The following is a 23577-nucleotide window of genomic DNA, read 5'->3' as shown; positions in this document are numbered from 1 at the left end:
AGTAAGAGTTGATCCAGGGACTAGTCCGATTGCAATTTTGGAGTCAGGAAGGAATTTAATTGGAGAGGCCTTAAGTGTTTTTTTTTTTTTTTTGCCTGGATCAACTAGTAGTTAGGCAGGTTAAAATAGAGTTAAAAGGTTAAACTTGATGGTTGTGTGTCTTTTTTCAACCTAACTTGCTATGTTACTATGTTACATTCACTGTTTAAAGTGCAAACAGTCTTCCAAAGCTTTACATGTGCATCCATGGACAGCCTGCCCCCGCTGTTCATTCTCCACGGCTGTCCTGATCACTAGAGCCCACGGGGAGATGTTCCCTTTTCTGGTTACTGCTTCTGAGCTAATTCCGATTCCATTAATTGAACAAATTGGGTCAGGGAAGATTAAGATGGGCCCTGCTAATGCAGCCAAAGAGGAAATAGCAAAAAGCACATCTTTACAAAGAAAATCATGGGATTTGAGGCTTTCTGACAATATGCCAAGGTCAAAAGCAGAACATGCTGCTGGACTAGTAAGAATCGAGCCAGGGCTACTGCCCTACTACAGTTATTGAAATGGAAAGTGTTTACCTATGATTGTAAACAAAGTCTAATATTTCCCGATTGTGTAATATATTGTGCTCACTGGAACCCCTTGGCTGTGGTGAGTGCACACAACTGCACCTCTCCCATACCTCCCAACATTTTGGAAGTAAAAAGAGGGAAAAAAATTTTTTTGTAGCAGCAATTTTTTGACCACACCCCTTTCTGTGGCCACACCCCCTAATTACCATGTTTGTTTTACAAAATTTGGCAGGTTATGAAAGTTTGAAAATATTTCTCCTCATCTAAACTGTGTTTTTGTGTCTCAAAATTGTTACAAAGTATCTTATTTGCACCTGTTAGTTGTTGTGGGCTCTCTGCTAAAAGCCAATTAAGTGAGAAACTGTTTCTTTTTCTGGCTGTTCAGTGCAGAGAAAAGAGGGACTTTCCAGTACAAATGAGGGACTGCGGGTTGAGCTGTCAAAAGAGGGACTGTCCCTCCGAAAAAGGGACAGTTGGGAGGTATGCTCTCCTGCTGAACACATCCAATTAGAATGTTTCAGAACAAAACACTCCAAAATCCAGCAGTGACTGGATGGATGGATCACGAGGGCACAATGTTTCCACAACACAATACTGTGCTCAAGTGATAAATACTGAATGTTAAAGTGCTCACAATCATGGATGCCTCGGTCTTTTATTTCTATGCTGCTAATGAATTAGCTGCCCAGAACCTTACTTAAAGGAATAGTAACACAAAAGCGTTTTAAAGTAATGAAAATATCATGTACTTTTGCCCTGCACTGGTAAAACTGATCTGGTTGCTTCAGAAACACTACTATAGTTCATGTAAAGCTGCTGCTGTGTAGCAATGGCGGAAATTGAAAAAAGACTATATGGCACAGGATAAATAGTGGATAACAGAATCTGCTGTGTAATATGAGCCTTTTCTCCTTTGAATGGCTGCCCCCATTGCTACACAGCAGCTTATTTATAAAAACAATAGTAGTGTTTCTGAAGCAAATACAGCAGTTTTACCAGTGCAGAGCAACACTACGTCATATTTTTATTACTTTAAAATACTCTAATTTTTTTGATGTTACTGTTGCTTTTATGGTGGTGGCTGGAGTGGCTAAATGCCTTCCGTCCAGTTAAAATTTGAATCGTCTCATGAGGAAACTTCAGGCGACTTCAGAAAGCCGAATCGATCCGAGTACCATCCCGCCGGCAATTTACATTATAGCGGGCGGGAAGGCATTTAGAGGAAAATAGGTGCCCAAGAAGAGTCGATTTGTCGCTGGGCAACTAATCTCCCCAAGTAGCCACATCTGCCACTACCTTAAGGTGCCCATACACCAACCTGCGTGGTATCAGAACAAACATGTTTAAACATACGATTTGTCCATCAACTAAAAAGATCATTTCAGGCGATATTGCCAGGAAAACTGAGGGTAGCTGCCTGCTTGGCCCTTCAAACATAGATTGCACTGGGACCAATAAATGTTTTTTTTTATCCTGGCCGATCAATTTTCTGACAGATGTCGGACAAAATGAGATGTACGATCGTTCGATTCACATGATAATTTGGAGGATTGGTGGGATTTCGCTTAAATCGGTCGTTCAGCAAAGAAAAATCTTTGCTCCTATGGGGACCTTTAAGGTGTGAAGATCCAAATTACAGAAAGATACGTTATCCATAAAACCCCAGGCCCTGAGCATTCTGGACAACAGGTCCCATACCCGTACAAGCAAAAACCACCAGTTAAACAAGATAAATGGGCCTTATCTGTAACACAATAAATATAGTTTTAAGCCTTGTATAATCAATGTGATTAATTTGTCATTTTAACTTACAGTGGCATAGCAGTAGGCTTATATTTAACATAAACAGCGCATGTGTGTCTTCATCCCTTCACTTTATATTGCATGACTCTCAGTCAATGCAGTTATAGCTGCCGAAGAGAGAAGATCTGCTTCTGTCCATCTGCCTGCAAAACGCATGGGGAGAGCAGCAGAGCCAATAATAACAACAAAACTGCTTATCTTATATGAAAAGTTGAGAGCCGAATACAAGAGCAAGAACAATTGCACACTGTACTCAAACCACAACCAGCCTTTCATAGATTTTTAGATAAGGAGCAGCTCATTATACAGAGGCATTACAGTGAACAGGTGATTTGCTTTGTGCACACACAAACAGGAAAAAAAACATGACTTTACTTTCAGTTTTAGAGTTTGCAAAATTTAATGCAAGTTAAAGGGATTGTTGACCTTTGAGATAACTAGAGAGTGATATTCTGAGATAATTTGCAATTGGTTTTCATTTTTTATTATAGAAGGTTTTTGAGTTTAGCTTTTTATTTAGCACTTCTTCAATTTGCATTTTAAGCAATCTGGTAACTAGGGCCCAAATTACCATAGCAACCATGCATTGATTTGAATAAGAGACTGGAATATGAATAGGAGAGGCCCGAATAGAAGGATCAGTAATAAAAAGTAGCAATAACAATACATTTGTAGCCTTACAGAGCATTTGTTTTTAGAAGGGGACAGCGACGCCTATTTGAAAGTTGCAAAAAATCAGAAAAAAAGAGAAATAACAATACAACTATAAAAAATAATGAAAACCAATTGAAAAGTTGCTTAGAATTGGCTGTCCTATAACATAACAGTTAACTTAAAGGTGAACCACCCCTTTAACAACAAAAAATGTTCTGTAATGCAAACAATAGGCCAAAGGTATGTTCTGCACAAGCACTATTCACTGAACTAGTGTTGAAAAGAGGAGTATACTGCCCCTTTAAAAAGATCTATGCACTCCCACAATGCAGCTTAAAGGAAAACTATACCCCCAAAATGAAAAATTGAGCAACAGATTATATCAAATAGTTTATATCAAATTAAGTGGCATATTAAAGAATCTTATCAAACGGGAAAATATATTTGAGTAAATATTGCCCTTTTACATCTCTTGCCTTGAGCCACCATTTTGTGATGGTCTCTGTGCTGCCTCAGAGATCACCTGACCAGAAATACTACAACTCTAACAGGAAGAAGTGTGGAAGCAAGAGACAGTGTGTGTGCACAGTGAATCGTACGATCCCAGGGGGCTGCCCTTATTTTATAAAATGGCTATTTTCTATTTATGATTACCCAATGGTACCCAATACTACTAAAAAAAATATATTATGAAAATGGTTTATTTTCATGAAGCAGGGGTTTACATATGAGCTGTATTATGCAATATCTTTTTATAGAGACCTACATTGTTTGAGTATAGTTGTAAATCATGATAAGTGGGTAATTAGAACCATTTTAATGCCCCTCAATAATAAGGGTGATGGCACATGTTGAGATTAGTCGGCCGTGATAAATTTGCTCTACTGCGGCCTGTCCTCACGAGGCAACTTTGAGCTACTTGACAAAAACCAAGCAACACATGTTTCCCCAGCAGCCATTTTAATTGTTGCCCCATGTGTGCAGTTCAAGGGGTACTGGAAGTTGCAGTTTAACATCTGCTGTGCTGCTCAGCTTACCCAATTAATAGCTAGGCACTTTCAACATAACCGCACCCGGAGTATACAGGACCTTATTTAGAAGAAATGGGTGTGCTTCCACTTACCGCAGTGTGGGAATAAAAAATGTAAACAAAGCAGTAACCAGTGAGGAGAATAAATAAGAGAAGTGCCCAGAGCTAGTTGTTTGGCTCCTCACCGCAGAGAAAGGCAAGAAGAAACATGTGCAGCATGAGCCCCTCTGCTCCCTAATGTACAGACACACATGCTGAGGAAGCATTCCTGCTCCCCTTGCCTACACTTGCCCAGCAATAAACCTACACAATGGCTTATTATAGGCACAAAAAAATGAGGTGTACAGCCACAGCATAACCATATATAAACATTGAACTCATTTATAAAGAGCAGGCACATTTACAGAGATTATACATCATTCCCATCAACCGCTGCACCAGTTGAGCTTACAATCTAAGGTTCATACCACATTCACACACACAGTTTTTGGGTGTAGGAGGAAACCAAAGTTCCCGGAAGAAATCCACACATGCCTTGGAGATTGAACATCACATTATGTTTGACCCTAGGCCCCACATTACCTCCATTAAGGATTTATACCAGTGTGCCATGGATTCTACATAGTGCGGCACATGCAGGGTTAAAGGGCATGTTTCAGTTCCCTTACCAATGAGAGGCCCAGGATGTTTGGCAGAGCGTGTGATGCTGAAAGGTTATTCACTGAACAAGCTTAATGCATTTGGCTGCTATGGAGTCTCAGTGCTGTGTGTGTGGGTGCTCTCTCCTCCACTACATGAACACACAGTGACAAGATAAACAACTGCCTGGGACATCTGTCACACACAAACACAAGCATTGCACGGCCAGCAACTGGCACTTACACTTAGGGACACTTCCTCACCTCCCAAACCAGCATCAACTGATAGAACCACAGCCACAAGTCATCCTTCTTGTTCACTGCAGGGGGCGCAGTGCCATCTAGGTAAATGCTTTCATCCCAAATCTCACCCTAACTGGCCTTTGAATTGGGCTCCCCTAATTCATAACAAGGTTACAGATATAAAGAAACATTGGGGTAACAGTAACCCTGCTATAGTTCCAGGGATACTCAGGACACAAATAAACACTTACCCCAAATCTCACCCTAACTGACCTTCAGGCTGGGGCCCCTTAGCTCATAACAAGGTTACAGATATATAGAGTCAACTACAAGAGGTCCTCTGCACTCAACCCATTATCAATATATTTAAGACAGAGACATTTTGTGCATACTGCTACTAAAAAATGCCTTACCCTTTAAACAACACAGGGATTGTTTGTCCATATATTGCAATATATTTAAGCTGGCCAACTACGTCAAAGTCATCCCATATCTGGCCAGTCCTACGCTTAATTTTCATCTGATTCATTAAGAATTCAATTGCTTAATTATACATTTTACAAAGGGACTAAGTTTTACCTGCAACTTACGAGCTGCTTTCAAAGTAAAACTCCCAAACTTGGCTGCCATTTTATTAGACACCAGTGGGATCACCTGACTATAGCTGGGAGGGGTGGGAGCTACAACATTGCACCCCCGCCTAATGGTTTTAAAAAATAGTGGAGAGCACAACTTTCCCTTGTTTGTTATAGTTATACAGGAGCAGTGACCAGCTCCATGTTGTAGCTCCCACCCCTCCCAGCTATAGTGCAGAGGACCTCTTGTAGTTGACTATATGTATTTTGTGGTCACACCCTCATTGCACCCCCGCCTAATGGTTTTAAAAAATAGTGGTGAGCACAACTTTCCCTTGTTTGTTACAGATATATAGAAACATTGGGGTAACAGTCATCCTGCTATAGTTCCAGGGGTACCCAGGGCACAAATAAACACTCACCCCAAATCTCACCCTAACTGACCTTCAGGCTGGGCCCCCTTAGTGCATAACAAGGTTACAGATATATAGAAATATTGGGGTAACAGTCACCCTGCTATAGTTCCAGGGGTACCCAGGACACAAATAAACACTCACCCTAAGGGTAAGGCGAGACGAGGAGATTTGGGGAGATTTTGTCGCCTGAGGCAACTTTGGACGACTATTGAAAACGCATCGCCGCGTGTGCATTAGCGCAGGCGACTTTTCATTCTAGCCTATGCGGAAAAGACGCTGAGGCAGTTCAGGGAGATAGTCGCGCAAAAGACGTGGCGATAAGTCGCCAAGCGACAAAATCTCCCCGAATCTCCTCGTCTGGCCTTACCCTAAATCTCACTCTAACTGACCTTCAGGCTGGGCTCCCTTAGTTCATAACAAGGTTACAGATATATAGAAACATTGGGGTAACAGTCACCCTGCTATAGTTCCAGGGGTACCCAGGGCACAAACAAGCACTCACCCCAAATCTCATACTAACTGGTCTTCAGGCTGGGGCCCCTTAGCTCATAACAAGGTTACAGATATATAGAAACATTGGGGTAACAGTCACCCTGCTATAACTCCAGGGGTACCCGGACAACATGTAATCTCCTACTTGGCCTCCAGGCTCATCTCTTCCAAGTGCTTTGGGGCCCTTCACAAGACAAGCCCTGGGAGCCTGGGATTTAGGGAGAGCAGTAAGAGCACACAGCAGTTGGAGAGAGAGAGAGCTATGAGTGCTATGTAGGACTATATGTTAATGTGACAGTATGGGAACACATGATTCCTCGCTCTCTTTAGTGTTTACATCACTGAGTGTTGAAGAGACTGTAATCTGAGCAGAGCAGTGAAGGTTACATACATTCCTGCACGTTACAAGCAGCTGGAGCAACAGGAAAACAAGAACATTTGTAGCCCATTCACACAACACACTCTGGGCAGTTTGGATTCAGTGCAATAGTCTGGCATCAGATTAAAAGACAAAGATTGGTAGAGTGCAAAAGTGGCCACAACACTTAGGGCAGTAGCACACAGTAAGATTTGTTACCCACAATTTTTTTATGCAGGGCTGCGGGCGATAAATATCCAGAAAATGCCTCTCCTTTGCCAATAATTGAAATTAATGGTGGTATGCCCAACTTATTGCTAAATTGCCCAAAGTTTCTTCCAGAAGCAATTTAGTGATCTAACCGTGTGCCATTCCCCTAATTGTATTGTCTAATAGAAACAATATGTCACCTCTTTACCATATGTATAAATACAAATATACAGAGAAGGAATGTTCTAGACACATAATAAGCTATACACTTATACTGTAATGTCTAAGGTAAGCAATATGGCAGCTCCTACCCATATGTATAAATACAAGTATACAGAGAAGGAATGTTCTAGACACATAATAAGCTATACACTTATACTGTAATGTCTAAGGTAAGCAATATGGCAGCTCCTACCCATATGTATAAATACAAATATACAGAGAAGGAATGTTTTGGGCACACTATAAGCTATACCCTTATGCTGTAACGTCTAAGGAAACAATATGGCAGCTCCTCTCTATATGTACTGTATAAATAGAAATATACAGAGAAGGAATGTTCTGGTTACACAATAGGCTTTATTCTCATACTTTACTTTCTATAACCGGTTCCCCATTCGTCTGGTCTGGCCCAATACACATATTATTATATATCTGTGTAACATATTTCTCGGTTTTAGATCTCCATTAGCTGAGCAATAGAGGGGTTAAAAATACAAGCAGTACAATAAAAGAGTACAACAGAGCAATAGCATATTGTCAGTAGGTTTCAGGTCGGGAAAGGGGTCTCACAGCTATATGTGGGTCATACCATTAGTGGACTGGCATACCAGTGGCACAGAGCTTCACTCAGTATAACTACATGGGCTGAACTGCCCATGAAACCATTCAGGGAAAAACTCAGTTTGAGCAATGTTTACTTGCTGGAAAATTCCAACTGCGCTCACTGCCTGGAGCATTGCAAGGCTAGTGCTTGATAGTGTGCTGCAATTTGCATGCCAGCTATAAAGGCCAACTCTGTGCACTGCTTTCTAGCAATCAGAGTGCTGGCACTGGCAAAGGAAGAGTGAGTAAATGGCGAGCAGAATGAATTCTCATTAGGTAGCACGAGTCTGTGTGGGAACCATTTTCTCGGCTGTAGGAAGAGCGAGGGGGGGGAGGCTTCACAGCCAACATGAATTATCTCGGACCTAAATAAGGGGGCACAATCCTGTTAGATTTGAGAATCTCAAAACAAAAAACATTTTCAGTTCTAAAAAAAAAAAAAAAAGGGCAGGGTCTGCTATTCCATGAACTCACGCCCACTTTCTCTGAAACACACATACAGCACCCCCCTCTTGTGCATCAGCGTGCAAGCGTCACAGCCAGCACTTTCTACAAACATCACTGCAACCCCCCCCCCCCCACCAAATGCTTAAAGGAGCAGTAACACAAAAATATTTTAAGGTTCTATGGATTTAGATATAATGCAGACTTACCCTGCACTGAGCCAAATCGCGCGTTTGCTTTAGAAACATGATGACTACAGGGCATGTGTTTACATGGCAAATAACACAAACCTTGCTAAGTACAATAAGTAAAACAGAGGTCTAATTAATTCCAATAATCCAATTTTTATATTCGTCTTTTTATTTAGGCATTTTTCGCTTTCTGTGTACATGCATATTGAAGAGCACAATCATAGAATATTTTCCCATTTATACTGCTGCAATGAAATATGCAGCCTACGACTCTCTGGAGGTTAACAACTCCCAGCCTTCCACATCTGTGCTTGGTTGCAGGGAGTTGCAGTTGGGTGAGCACTTATAGCACCCTGGCTTCTTTACATTTCTGTTTCCGATTCTTGTAAACAAGACTTATTTTTGGTACCTGTGCCGGCGGCTTTCTCCTATGCAGACTGTGTGAGAAGAGCAGAGGAAAGCACAATGGGGCCACCAAGGAGCCCACATGAGAAGGGAAAGCCACAGCAGGAAGGAAAGACACACAATAATGAACTCCTCGCCACGATTTACGACACAGGACAGAACATCACCAGAACTGCTCTAACTTTCCAATAATATTCTTCGAAATAGAGGCTTCTGTTGAGCACAGAATGTTCTCTGCGGAGACTGCCCTATGCAGAAACCTTAGTTACTTTTCAGCTAAAAGCAGTAAAAGTTGAATTTTATAGCTGGGCCCACCTACAGTACCCACCACATATGCCCACAGCAGGTATTCAAGCAGCTAAGCCCAAAATACAGCATCACCCAAAGAAACCTGGAGTCTTTCAGGGCAGTTATCTTTAATCCATACCACTACAGATGTTGCTACAACTCCCAGTAAAACATTCTATTTTACTTCATCCTGGCGAGGGAGGAGAAGAGAGCTTGTGTGTTGCCATATTTACAGAGCGGACTTTGTGCAGGGCTGGCTGGATAGGTTTAGCACATGAGCAATTTTGGCCAGTGACCAAGCACAAGGAAATATTCATAGGAACCACAGCTATGCCGGAATATTTTGGCAATTACGTCACTCGACGGGGTCTAAGACCATCCAACAGAAGGCAAATCTTACTGCATTCAAGCTCACAACTGCATGAACCAGCCAAGTGGCGGAGGGCAACACATAATGTGGGGGAAATACAGATTGCTATCACTCAGCTGCTGCAGTAACCCATATTAACCGCTTAACTCTGAACAGTGCAGTCAATGAAGCCTGAATAGCACCCCTTGTTTACCACTGTAAAAAGCCACCAAAGTGCGGTTTGCTAGAGAAAGGTCCTCGAAGGCCTTTGCAATAGAATGACTGCCCTTAAGTGATCAGAAGTCTGCTTACAGTTGGGAGCATCCCCAATACACTTAACAGTTTGTGTTCTCACTATGAGCACAGATTAAAAACGAAAATAGAATTCCAAACCATCCCATTTTACATGTACCAACCTGTGTTTATCAGTAGTCAGAGCACAGAGACCAATCTTTCCTTAATCGGATTGTCCAATATATTGGCATCTCAGATACAGGAGGGAGTGAGGTTTGAACACTTTTAAGGGTAAGGTCACACTGTGAGATTCAGACGGATCTAGTCCCCCGGCGACTAAAGGCCTCTTCTTTGGGGTGACTAATCTCCCTGAACTGCTTCCCCCTGCTACAATGAAAAAACGCCTGCGGCATGGCACTCGCGGTGCTTCGTTTTCCAAAGTTGCCTCACAAGGAAACTTCGGGCAACTTCCAAAAACAAAGCACCACAAGTGCCATGCCGCAGGCATTTTTTTCATTGTAGCAGTTTGGGAGATTAGTCACCCCAAAGAAAAGGCGATTAGTCGACGGGCGACTAAATCTCCCCGAATATCAGAGTGTGACCTCTACCCAAGCCAACAGGTTGAACTTGATAAATATAAGTCTTTTTCAGCCACAACTCTCAATCCACATAACTGCATGTAAACTACCCAATAAGGGACCTGAATTTAGACTTTTGTAATTTATTGTTACTGAAGTGCACACACGTACACCTCTTCCAATAGGAAGCTTTGCTTCTATCTCTTATCCTTAAATGCACAAACAAGCTGGCTTTATTTCTGAGACTACACCCCCTGCTTTGACGGGCAAAACAAAGATTGCCCGAGCCAAACAAAATGACAGGCTGCCAAGAGAACTACAGGCCGAGACCAGTATGTGGCTCACCTCGGCACTTGGAAACAGACAGAGCTGAGACAGTTTAATTGAAACCCAAGAGAAGGGGAGGAACAGCCCTCAAATTAAACCACTCTTGTTTATAATTCATTTATTAAGAACAAGAGCAGAACAGCGGATACATTTGCATTGGGATTGGTGCTTTGATACATCTCCAGATTTTCCACATTAACTACTGCTGCTTTGGGCTTCACAGAAATATAAACCCAAACAAAGTTTTGCCTAATGAAAAAAAAAATTCTAAGCAACACTCTTAATACACATTCATAAAAAGTTATGTGTAAATACAACAGCAGTCTCTTGAAACAATAAAGCAGAAATGTTTATGGGTCTATTGATCAGTCTGAAAAAACGTTTCTAAAGCTCAAACCTTTAGGGGCAGAGAATAGAAAAAGGGCAGAGAGACAGAGATACCAATTCAAATAGCAGTTACAATGCGGAAAAGAGGCGGCAACTGCCAGCTGTAGGGCTGAAAATCAGATGGCATATTTCACTACCTATTGGGTAGAACAATGAAACTATGACAACTTTATATACAACTTTATTTCAGTGTTTCCCAACCTATGCCCGATTCATTTGCAGTTGTAGTACATCTCTAAGTAGATACATACACAGCCAGTAGCCAATAGCTGACATGATCCAGTGAGATATATAAAGGCAAGTAACATGGAAGCCCCAAGCAATAGGTAAAAAAGCAAATATGTTCAGCAGGAAATACTACTTTGCACATGTTTCACTGGCCAAAAACAAACATAGCTATGAAAAAAATCAAACAACCTTGTTTTTTCCCTTATTTATATAGTTTTAACAAGTCCCTTCTGGGAATAAACCCTAGAAAGCTAGACCTTCGTGAGAAACCAGAAGCAGCTTCTTCATGTCTCTTAATAGGAATGCAGATTTGGGCGACTATGTGCAGTAAGGGTTAACCTTGCTTCTTGTGGGGAAACAAAAAGTGTTCTGTACAGTGCAAAGACAAATATTTATACTCCAGTGCCATGGCATTTCCTTATTTGCACGGCTTCTTTCATCAGTCTTCAAGAGAAGATCCTCACTTTACTGCAAAGTCCAATCAATATCTTTGCAAACTGAAAGAGGAGGGGCTTGGAATCTAGCACAAATCAAAATCTGTCTCAGGAGAGTATATAAGCAAAAAGATTCACAGGTGGATCTTCCCTGTAGTAGCCAGATGGAATATTCACAAGATCATGGACTAAAACCTTACACAGGGAAATACATTTCTAAGCAGTCTGAGGTTAGGGCCCCGACGAGAAACGAAAGCAGCAAGCATGGCCATATTTAAATCCTATTAATTGCACAATTCTTGTCTCACTTTAAGGCTGACACTCTTTGATTGATTCTCAGAGGACAGGCAGCATAGATTTGACTTAATAGCCCTGTATCATTTTTACCGTTCAGAACATCCTTTAAAGGGAGTCATGGCAGTTGCGATCTACAACTCCCGGCACCCTTACATAAGCCAACTAATAATACAACATACCAAACATTTTTGATGCACTGAGCCCCAAACTAACAGAGGGAACACAGTATGTACTTACAACATTAGGAAAAGCAAACATTCAAGAATCATAAGTGCCAGCGAATCCCAGCAGTCCAGTTGATGAATGAAATGAAGGATGTTGGAGTAGTGAAACAGCTGGGATGCTGAGTTTGGGTAATGAAATAATGCTGCTCTAAGTAGCGGACCATCTGGGGTGCTAAAGGTGGCTAAAGGACGGGCCAGATCTGCAGATATCGGTCGACTCGTCTCCCACCATATATGCACCAAACATCGTACGAAATTTTGTTTTGTACAATATTACCGGTGCGTCTATGGCCACCTTAAGGCTAATGGTACATGGGGCCGAAATCCATCTTTGCGTCAATTCGGTTACAGGCTAGGGATGCACCGAATCCACTATTTTGGATTCGGCCGAACCCCCGAATCCTTGGCGAAGGATTCGGCCGAATACCGAACTGAATCCTAATTTGCATATGTAAATTAGGGGTGGGAAGGGAAAAACATTTTTTACTTCCTTGTTTTGTAACAAAAAGTCACGCGATTTCCCTCCCTGCCCCTAATTTGCATATGTAAATTAGGGTTCGGATTCGGTTCGGCCGGGCAGAAGGATTCGTTGCATCCCTAGTACATGCACACATGGCCGATTTCAATGGAGAGTTTGTAATCTTATGCCAAAATCAGCCAGAACACAGAATGAAGGGCTGAGCATGTATACTGTATATCAGTGATCCCCAACCAGTAGCTCGTGAGCAACATGTTGCTCTCCAACCCCTTGGATGTTGCTCCCAGTGGCCTTAAAGCAGGTGCGTATTTTTGAATTCCAGGCTTGGAGGCAAGTTTTAGTTGCATAAAAACCAGGTGTACTGCCAAACAGAGCCTCAATGTAGGTTGCCAATCAACATAGGGACTACTAAATGGCCAATCACAGCACTTATTTGGCAGCCAAAGAACATTTTTCATGCATGTGTTGCTCCCCAACTCCTTTTACTTCTGAATGTTGCTCACGGGTTGAAAAGGTTGGGGATCCCTGCTGTATATATACATTACAATGTGATATGTTTGGAAATTGTTTAACCAGAACCATAGCATATGCTATAATTATATTCCAGTCCATCCCTGTACCTCGTTTCACTTTGGGATCCGGTCTCGTGTAAACAAGGCCAATGTTCTGTTGCTACACAGAGCCTACAGATAAGCAACATACATAAACACAGCACTGGACCCCATTGTTCCCCAGGAAGGAGACCCAAACACAGCTGTTGTGTAAATAAGCTTCAACAAATAACTGACTCAGTCTGAAAGTTTACTCACATCAAGTATACACAAAGCTACACAGTAGTTAGCAACCAGCCAAACACAGGCTGACAACCTCAAAGCCCCCCACTATCATCTTGATAAACACCTACAGATGTTTTACTATTTACTTCTGCCAGAAAACGCTAACAATATGTTTAACCCTTGAAATGCCAGACAACGGAGCATCTTCTGCAGTGGCTAAATCAAATGGCGCTAGTGCTGAAACAGTTAAAGTTGGAACAGTCAGACTATTTTATCCGACACTGCTTTTTTGGAAATAAAACAAAAGTCCTGCTTTGCTTTATGGCATGGATTATAGACAAGATACAAATCCAAGATTTGGATAACCTAGCAGTAACAGGAAATCAGAAGAGTCAACATGTGACTAGCAGGAACTTCACTTCCAAGCAAGGAAGGCTATAGTGATGTGAAATGTCCCATTATTTTGGTATTTTTGTGGAGACTCAACCTAAACATCATGGTGTACCAGGCATAAAAGCTAAATGGAAAAGAAAAAAAGAACAGGTACTTTCTGTGGGTCTCCTAATTAAGCCAGGGTGTACTAGTAAATACATATAAGAAGCACAAAGATAAGCCCGAATGCCCTCGCTAACAATAACAGCACCCAACATGTTGTGCAATCACACACTGGAACGAATGAAAGTTGCTTTCTACCCATTCCACAATGATCAGAAGAACAGAAAGAAGGCCATGCTGTGCAGCCCTTGTATGCTCTCTGTACCCCATGATCAGTCTCAGAGCAACCTGTGAACGGCTACCTTTGCTAAAGATGTCAAACAAATACACTGATTAAGGCCCTCCCTGCTAAATAAACTCCATATACAGACTGTAAAGTCTATTGGAAACAATACATTAAGTTATACACGGTAGCCTCAAAGGAAATTTTTTTAAATGAGTACATGTTTCTCCCCATTTTTAGGGGAGCCTGTTGCAGCAATAAACATGCCCCCTTATTGTAGTTGTTCCCCTTAGAGACCTGCAGCGGGACGGGTACCCGTGGGTTACCCTCAATAACCTGCGGGTTGCAGATAGAAGTCCGGGGGCGGGTAAAGACGCGGGTCCGGCCGCGGGTCTTCTCAATAGTGATACTCATTTTTTCTGGTCACGTCTACTTCCGATGATGTCACTTCCGGTCTACAATGACAGCAATTCCGGATTCTTGATGGTCAACAGGTCGCGGATAAGGTACTTGCGGGTAGTGTCGGGTAGCGGTTCCAAGTGGGAAAGAATGCAGGTTGCGGGTACGGGTCCCAAAAAATGGACCTGCGCAGGACCCCTTAAAAACACTTTTTTCAGTTCTGTTTTCAGATTGTTCACCAGAAATAAAGACTTTTTTCCCTCAATTGCTTCTGGCAGCTAAGTGATACAGGTGCAGATTCTGAACTGTTACAGATTGCTACATTACTTGTTACATTCCTCAACAGCATCTGTGAAATATTAGCAACTATTGTATCAATTATAACTGCAAAAGATAACTAATTGCAACAACATAAAATGTATCAACAGATGTATCTTTACAACAATAACAGCTTTATAAAGACATAAAAAGGTGGAAAAAAAAAAAAGACCCAAATTTTATTTTCAATATTAGAAAAAGGGTCACAAATAGATAATAGAAAGTAATTGAAAAAAAAAAAAAAGTAATTCTGGTGAAATATCTTAAAAACAACTGAAATAAAAGTTGTTGAAAGGTGAACAACACCAATAATCAGTTTAAGACTTACAGCAGCTATCTGCAGTACAAAAATAGGTTGACAAAATATATGTACACTGATAAAAAAATAATAATATTTGGGATGCAAATGTATTAAAGAGACAGTCTTTTGTTTTAACAATATGACAGTTGCTCAATTAACACCTAAATTACACACCAGGAGGTAACAGAAAACGGAAAGAGTAGGAATACACTCATTTTAGCACCAGGACATAAAAGTAGCTATACAGACACAGTACGAGAAAAAGCCACAGAAAACTTTGTGGACAGAAAATGTATCTTATGTTCTGAGTCATATTCAACGTCCAACTGCTCAAATGCTGAAATAATTAATTGTTTTCATTATAAAAAGCAAAAAAAAAAAAAAAGTATGAGTAGGAGCTCCAACTACAGACTACATATTAAGGGCTGGGTGAATTATCTTCTGAGACACAGTTCCTTCTATCTGACAAGCAACTGCACAATAACAAGGTGGCAACCATGACGGCAATAGCAGCAGCCCCTAAACATAATGCTCGGATTCCCTAAATCTGGAATATTTTGATCAAATCTAAAGCTGGATGTGCAGATATATCCTTATGTCAGACAAGCGATCGGAAGCTGCAATCTCTGGACCTACCACTAACCATTCAGATTGAATAAAGTAGTACAAAGAATAAATCAGACAATGTTCTGGCCATTAATTGACAAACAGCAATCGTATGAAAGTTATGTCCGACAAATAGTAGTGACAGTCAACCATTGATATTGTCAATACACGCAGAGATATTATCGGTAGCTGACAGTAATCTTCTAACCTGTCCTTTTGCCACGGTACGAAAAATGACGGGTCAATCCGCTTAATAACAGAATCTGAATTTTTCATCCTAATAAAGATTGCTAGTCCAAATGACTGCATATCTTCACCCAAGGAATTAGTTGTTTCCTATTCAATCAGCCAAAATTTGCTGGGCCAGAAGTGCCATGATGCAAAAAGAATTTGCTGCTGCCCTTTGCTTGAATAAACAAACCATCCGGCTGCAGTGTTGCACTAGAAGAGAACCTGGAGTCTTTCTGGCACAACAGAGCAGAGCTAAGATCACATCACAGAAATAATAATAATAGCTATACACATCCAATAGGCAGCTGTTTTATTGCCCATTCACTTGGGTAAATGACTGTACAGATCAATAGCAAATGCAAGTACAACTGCTGCCCATACACAGAAGAATCACAAGTTATTGCAATATTATTACCAATCCATACTCATGCACCCAACAATGTAAGCAATTGGTATAAATTTCCTTTACTTCTATTGGGCAGATATACCCTGCAGCCTGTTACAGAGATCGTACACCATCATTGCCATCATATGCACGGAGCTAATTCTGTAAATTCTGCCATTGCTGCAAATGTTCTGAGCCACACGGATTATAAACTCGGCCCGTGGCACAAGGAACATTAACCCCCTGCCTTTTTATACTGCACAATCCCATGGCAGCAGCCACAAATAATGTCAATGAAAACAAGAGGTAAACATGGGCCAAAGCAAAAGGCACAGGGTACTATAAATGTGTGAAAATCAATGTGCTACCAACCAAATTTCACACCCGTTTAACACATATGCATGTTCCGGCTTTGCAGAATATCTACAAATAACTTTTGCCATGGAAACAGGTACAGAAATAGTCTGTCTATACAAAAACAATCTCCCTGCCGAATCCTTCTTAAGTAAATAGGATCCATGTGAGCCAAGAATATCTACACGGCCGTACCCAGGTTTAACTCCTTAAAGCATGCCTAACCATGTGCCCTGGAGAACTGACCCCACCACTGTGCCACAGGGCCGGATGGCATAACATTGTCAAGCCCGTATCATTGTCATGATGATCTACAAGACAAAAATACCTAATGAAAGACTTTCCCCACCCCCGCCGGCAAATTAAAACTGCTTACAGTGCCAAAAGCACTCAGTGTTTAATAATTAATTGGCTTATGAAACTTTCACACTGTTTGAAATCCAAACAAGAGGAGGGAAGGGGGGGAGGGGTTGGAACATAAATACAGGATGGCACATGACTCTTAACAACAAGCATTCATTAAAAATGTCCAAGGTTTACAAGTTATTTGTAAATATAATTACTAATAAAAAGTGAATCTGTCTGCCTGGTCATAATCTTTTCACTTCAGTTCGGACTACTGAAAACTAAGCAGAAGTCTTCTCTTCCCCACAGAATCAGATGGTGTAAAAATTGCATTTCCCACAAGCCTCTGTCAAGGCTGCCCTTACTGGTTGTGAGCTGAGGGGCTACATAAATATTGGTGAGCGCTATTATCTACATAAAGTAGTACTGTCCTGCCGACTTATTGCCCTTCAGCTGGTCTGAAATCAAACTACTAGCACATGCTGTCAGCAGAGCTGGGAGTTTATCAACAAAACTAGAGGGGCTATCCGTTGCTACGGGGGCACCAGTGTGGTTACCAGTAGCAACCAATCGGTAGTTTGTTTTGCAAAGTCTACTTACAAATTAGAAAATGAAAGTGAAGAGCTGATTAAAGGAGAACAAAACCTTTTCTTTATGCAAAGTGCCCCTTGTGCAGTCGCCCCTCATCTCCTTTCCCTGACCACACCAAGACCTTCCCAGAATATTCCTACTCCAATACCTAAACAACAGGGTTGGGTGGCCTACATGCCTGATAAGCATGCACAATAGAAACAAGGATCGGATTGGTTTTCATTGCACATGCTTTTGTGGTGGCCGCCAAACCTGATGCATGTTTCTGAGAAGGGGGGGGGGGGGGGGGTTGGCTCAAAAGCCCTATGGTTTAGGTAAGGGTTTAGTATCCATTCAAAATAACAAATCAGGTCCATAAAGTGTTACTACTTGCCATCTTGCCCTGGTAAAGCAGAATCTTAAGTTTAAGTTTCTCGAGTGTCAAAGAAGCTTAAAAAAATATTCGGTTTTGAGGACCATTTAAGAGGTTAACTTCTGGAAAAACCTGTAAAATATGGTAAAATAAAAAACAGCTTTATACCTATTACTGCAATCCCACTGGACCCTTTACAGAGCCCCAGCTCTGGCCTTAGCCATTCTAGGGAATGCAGGGAGTTAGGGGTGTGTTTGTTACAGTTGAACGCTGAAGCCATGGTGTTTTGTTCCAACTGCTCGAGTGCCCCAGATGCAGTCAGTAAATCTGTCCTTAACACGTCTCTAATCCTTCTCATTAACATAGCAACGGGACCTAACCCAAACACCAACTGCCCTGCTATCAAGGGAAAAACACCGGCCCTCAGGCACAGAGAGAAAACATGGCGACCTTTCATCAGCAGTGTACAAAGTGTCAAGGACTCCCAAAACTTGCTGCACTTTATGTGTATGTGAATGGCATTAGGGCCCCTCCCCCTCAGCAGGCTGCTATCTGATTGTAGCCTTGTAACCAAAACACAGCAATGCTAAATATGGGCAGCATGCAGCCTTCACTTACACCTCTCGCTCTCCTCAGGGCACGGAGCTGCTGCACCCTTTATACTCTGCAGCACAGAATTAGAGAGCAAGCACCTCACAGGGGATATGGGAAGCTCCTAGCCCAAAGGCAGCGGTGACTTTGTTTCCATGCAACTTACTGCAACATCACAATTGATTAGCAATCAATAGGGGTATAACAATTTTCTCTCATACTATGGCAGCTCCCACCTTTATGTAGAGACACAAATAAACGCTATTCAGAGCACACAACTATGGAGAGAAAATTGTAATATATATAGATTTTTTCAGAATATTGATCACATTTGTCAGTGACAATTTGTTTACAGTAACAAGATATAAGTGAATAGTGTCCTATCTGCCCATTACAGATTCCACACCCAAAACATATCATTTACACAACTGATTTCCATGCCTATGTTATTGTTATGCAATATCACTAATTTATATATATCAAATATATTGCAATATATGGACAAAAAATCCGTTTTGTTTAAAGGGGAAGGCATTTTTAGCTGCTTAAGGCACAAAATGTTTCAATGTCCTTCATATATTGATAATGGGTTGAGTGCAGAGGATCTCTTGCATTTGTCTATGTGAATTTTGTGGTCACCCCCACTTAATGTTTTTAAAAATTAGTGGTAAACACAACTTTCCCTTGAGATAGATAAATATATTATCCATGCTGGCTGCCCCTGCATTTCACAGCCCTAGCACCACTCTATGCTATGTACATACATAGTGATAGCATGAGGAAGTGGGAGAAGGGCATTGTGGGAGAGGAGATTGTAAACACAGCATGGCCTATGATTCTGTAAGCTTGCCATGTGATGCACACAATGAAAGGATGAGCTTGTGTGTAGTGTGCCAGGGTGTGAAGGAAGCAAAGATTTTGTTTTGGTGGCTTGGGATTTGTTTACAGACCAGGCCTCTCTCTGCATTTCTATAAAGGGCTTAGTGACCTCTCCCACTAGCCTAACCTTCCAGTTTCCCCTAAACCAACGCCTCTAACCACTTTTTTCAGCTTGCCCCTCACTCTAACAACATCACCTTTTAGTCAACACCACTGAAACTCTTCCTAGAGATAATGTCTGAGCCCATACCAGACCCCCATGCCTGTGTTACAAACACTCTTATAATACACAAAAGCCATGAATATCTTAAATCATAAATGATATCCTTATAAACGGTGAGTTCTGATGTCATCAGTTATAAACGGTGAGTTCTGATGTCATTTCTGTCGCATGACTCACTGTATTAGAATACATAAAGTAGCCCCATGAGGATATTAGAAGTTATCTTGGGAGTTCCATGGCCTGTATACATTTTTAGAAGGTCATGAAACTCCTCTGTAACTCATAACATCCTTGTAATTTACAAGAGGGGGTACTTTATTCACTGTATAATGCTTGCTGCTATATAATAAACTGGCACATCTTATATCAATAACTTCCCATAAATGATTAATGTTACCACTTGAAGAAGTAAAATTAGTGTCCTGCCCCTCGGCACAGATCTAATTCCCGCAGATTAATAGGGGTGTGTGTGTGGGGGGGGGGGTAGCAAGTTAGTGACCGATAAAAGTGGGGTGCAGGGGGGTAAGAGAGGAATTCTACCCTGTAGACCCGGATATGTTAAGGGCCCTAAGCAGCGTGCACTATATACAGGTAGCAATGGAACTTTTTTGGAGGGGGCGGAAATGAGGTTGCTATGGCAGCCAGTATCACCCAGTCATGCCAATGCACCCACGAATTAAGCGGCCGGGTAGTTATTTTTACCCCGTAATGACGCAACCAAGTTCCCTCTCCTGTCACAGGCCCTCCCCCTCTGCTTACAAACAGCCCCCCCCTCCATGTGACTCACACTCGGGGCAGTTGCAGCGGTGGGGCCCCTCTCCTCTGGAACACCCCATCCACGAACACTCCGTTCTTGCCCAGACAGCGCAGATAGAAGTCGCCGACGTCCGCGTCGTCCCCGTCTCCACTGCCGCCAATGAAGATCTCCAGGTGGCGTCGGGAGATGAAACTAGAGTGGCCCATGCTCACATCCACACAGCCCTGCGACGAGTTGCGGCCTATGGTCACCGAGCGCTTCTTCATCAAATACTCGAACTCGCGGCCCTCCAGCCGGGCAACAACCGGCACCACAGCCCCACAAACCGCGACCGCCATCTTGCGCGCGGGGGGGAGGGAGGGGACCGGAGGTGACGGGAGCTCCGGCGGCGGCTCCGACCCCGCAAAGCCAGCAAGAGAAAAGGGAAAAATGGGGGCAGTCCAGGCGCAACCGAACATGCACAGCGAGTGGTAACCAATAGGAGGGGCCGCCTGAGGGAAGATGTCAGGGAGAGAAGGCGGAGGGGCGTGGCTTTCATGTTGGGTTGAGACGCGCTGAGAAGTGTCACGGCGAAGGGGGCGTGGTAGAAAGATAGTTGCGTTGTGACGGAGCAGGGCGGAGCTTGAGCGGGTTAAGGAGGGATTTGGTTGCCGAGGGGAGCGGGCCTAAAATGTGGGCGGGGAGGAGTCTGCGAGAGAAGTGAGGCGGAGTTTGAGAGTAGCATGGCGGCCGCGGGGTGTATCTCAATTCTGAAGGACAGAGACAGAGTAAACAACAATAACAAGCGTGTTCCATCCAGTGGTAGTTCGTGCAGCGACCGTGTCTTTTTAGAACCGTGGGGCCAGACTCCAGGGGCATGCCGGGAAATTATGAGGGAGTCTTTATTCTATGAGTTGCCTCAAATTAACTGTGTTATAAGAAAATGACCTATCGAAGAAGTACAATTAGTCTATAATAATCTATATTGCATATAAAAAATACTGCCCTGTAATACTGTGTACAGAGCAGGGCAGTGTACTGTGGCATTTGCCCCTCCCCCCGTAGCAGCTTAGTACATACAGCAAAACTGCCCTCATGTTGCCGTGTATGGGGTCCATTCAGTGTCGGACTGGGACACCAGGGGCCCACCCAAAAACCTTAGACCAGAGGCCCACCAATTAATTTAAGACCAGGGGCCCACTCTTAGTACTATCATTCTTCCTTTCCTCACTCATCTATTCTCCTTTTCTTTACATACTATAATCTATTATTCCATCTTTTTAGTCTTTTTGTTCTTATAGAAATAGGGAATGGCCATGAAATAGGCCAAAAGTTTAGCAGCATGAGGGCCCACTGACACCTTGGCCCACCGGGACTTTTCCTGGTATCCCTGTGGTATCCCGACACTGGGTCCATTCGGAGTTGTAGCCCCGACAACTGAAAAGTCCTAGGTCCAACATTTAGTTGGCCCTTGTCTTTGGTTGTTGGAGGATGATGATAACAGCAGCCACAGAGTTATGGTGTGTAATGGAGCTCTGGGTTGCTATTTTTCCTTGTTTTGGCTGTGGGGGGATGCTGGGATTGTAGTATAACACAGCTGTCGGGTTGCACACATGCCTAGGATCCTTTATATTGTAGAACCCACTCAGATTGTCCCAGTAAATACATGCAATCAATACAAAGACTGGAATGTTAGGGCCTTGGCCATTGGAATTTGTCACATGTGGGGCTAAAGGTCTCCTCCAGCAGCCGAAATAGCTCAGTTGGGAGAGCGTTAGGCTAGGGCCACACGGCGCGATTTTGCCGCGATTCTGCGCTGGGCGAGTTGCGAGTTACGAGTCGCTGCGGTTTTTAAGCTGAAATAGCTTTGTTAACTTTGGCGCTGGCGTCAATGCAAATCGCGGCGAAATCGCTGCGCTAATTCACACGCGGCGATTCTTTTTCTACTGTCGCCCGGAAACGCCCAGCGAGGCAACTTCGGGCGACAATAGAAAACGAATCGCCGCGTGTGAATTAGCGCAGCGATTTCGCAGCGATTTGCATTGACGCCAGCGCCAAAGTTAACAAAGCTATTTCGGCTTAAAAACCGCAGCGACTCGCAACTTGCAACTCGCCCAGCGCAGAATCGCGGCAAAATCGCGCCGTGTGGCCCTAGCCTTAGACTGAAGATCTAAAGGTCCCTGGTTCGATCCCGGGTTTCGGCAAAGCTTTTTGCCCAGTGACTGTACTCTAAATTTCAGAGGTGGAATAATCTGTCCTTGATTGAAATAACAACACAATAACCCGCTCCTACAAACAGAACTTCCACATTTTGTAAGACTTATGGCACATGGGTCTTTCTTGTTGCCTGCAATAAATCATGGCGACTACGAATGACATTCCCACGGCTAAAATGTAAATCCTCAGTGGGGAAACGTATACAGTGCAGCTACTTTCCGAAACTTTCTAAAGCTTCCTTGAAAGGAAACTTTGGGCAACTTTGTACCATGTATGTTTTCCCACATACAATTGACATTTTAGCTGGTGGGAGGGAAACAAGGGATGTTTTGTCACCACAATAACCAAGATTTATTACGGCCAACAAAAAGTCCCATGTGCCATTACCCTTAGAGTTCTGTTATCTTCTATTGTTTTGCATCCCTCCCATTACAGGTCCAAAAGGAAGGACACGTTCTGGAAGGCACCCCTCGTATCATTTCATTCCTCCCTACCCCACTGAAGTGTTCCTTGACCATATAAAACTTTGATCATACAAAACTCTATCACTCATGTATTATAAGGGATAATGTACCCCTACTGTAAATTATAAGGATATTAGAAGTCACTGAGGGGTTCTGTAACCATATAAAAGCACAAGGCTGCAGGCTGAGTTATACAGGGAACTCTGAGTATCACTTGTGTATTATAAGGGATAACGTACCCCTACTGTAAATTATACGGATTTGAGTAAAAACATCCTAAATCTGCTGACAATGCCACCCCCCCAACCCCTTTGTGAGAAAACGGCTTTGTCCAGTGAAGATGATGTCAGTGGAAAATGTTGCCATGTAAAATATTGTGTAATACTGAAGTACAGCAGTGGGCAGGATCAGAGTGGGTTG

General features: G+C 42.6%; 1 protein-coding gene and 1 non-coding gene across 4 annotated transcripts in view; one reads left to right on the top strand and one right to left on the bottom strand.

Annotated features, from left to right (window-relative positions):
• The window catches only part of foxk2.L (forkhead box K2 L homeolog), a 54032-nt gene extending 32973 nt beyond the window's left edge, over nucleotides 1-21059 (bottom strand). For all 3 annotated transcript variants that reach the window (XM_018235443.2, XM_018235441.2, XM_018235442.2), the window contains exon 1: nucleotides 20528-21059. In XM_018235443.2, coding sequence (XP_018090932.1) covers nucleotides 20528-20955 — 428 coding nt within the window. In that variant the 5' untranslated portion in view covers nucleotides 20956-21059. The remainder of the gene's footprint in view (nucleotides 1-20527) is intronic.
• Nucleotides 21060-22224: 1165 nt separating this feature from the next.
• On the top strand, nucleotides 22225-22680 carry trnap-agg. The gene is made up of 2 exons: nucleotides 22225-22261; nucleotides 22645-22680. It is a non-coding gene; the product is annotated as a tRNA-Pro (tRNA).
• The last annotated feature ends 897 nt before the right edge of the window (nucleotides 22681-23577 follow it).

This window comes from Xenopus laevis, chromosome 9_10L, assembly GCF_017654675.1.
Source record: "Xenopus laevis strain J_2021 chromosome 9_10L, Xenopus_laevis_v10.1, whole genome shotgun sequence".
NCBI lineage: Eukaryota > Metazoa > Chordata > Amphibia > Anura > Pipidae > Xenopus > Xenopus laevis.
This window is presented reverse-complemented; position numbering and strand designations above follow the sequence as displayed.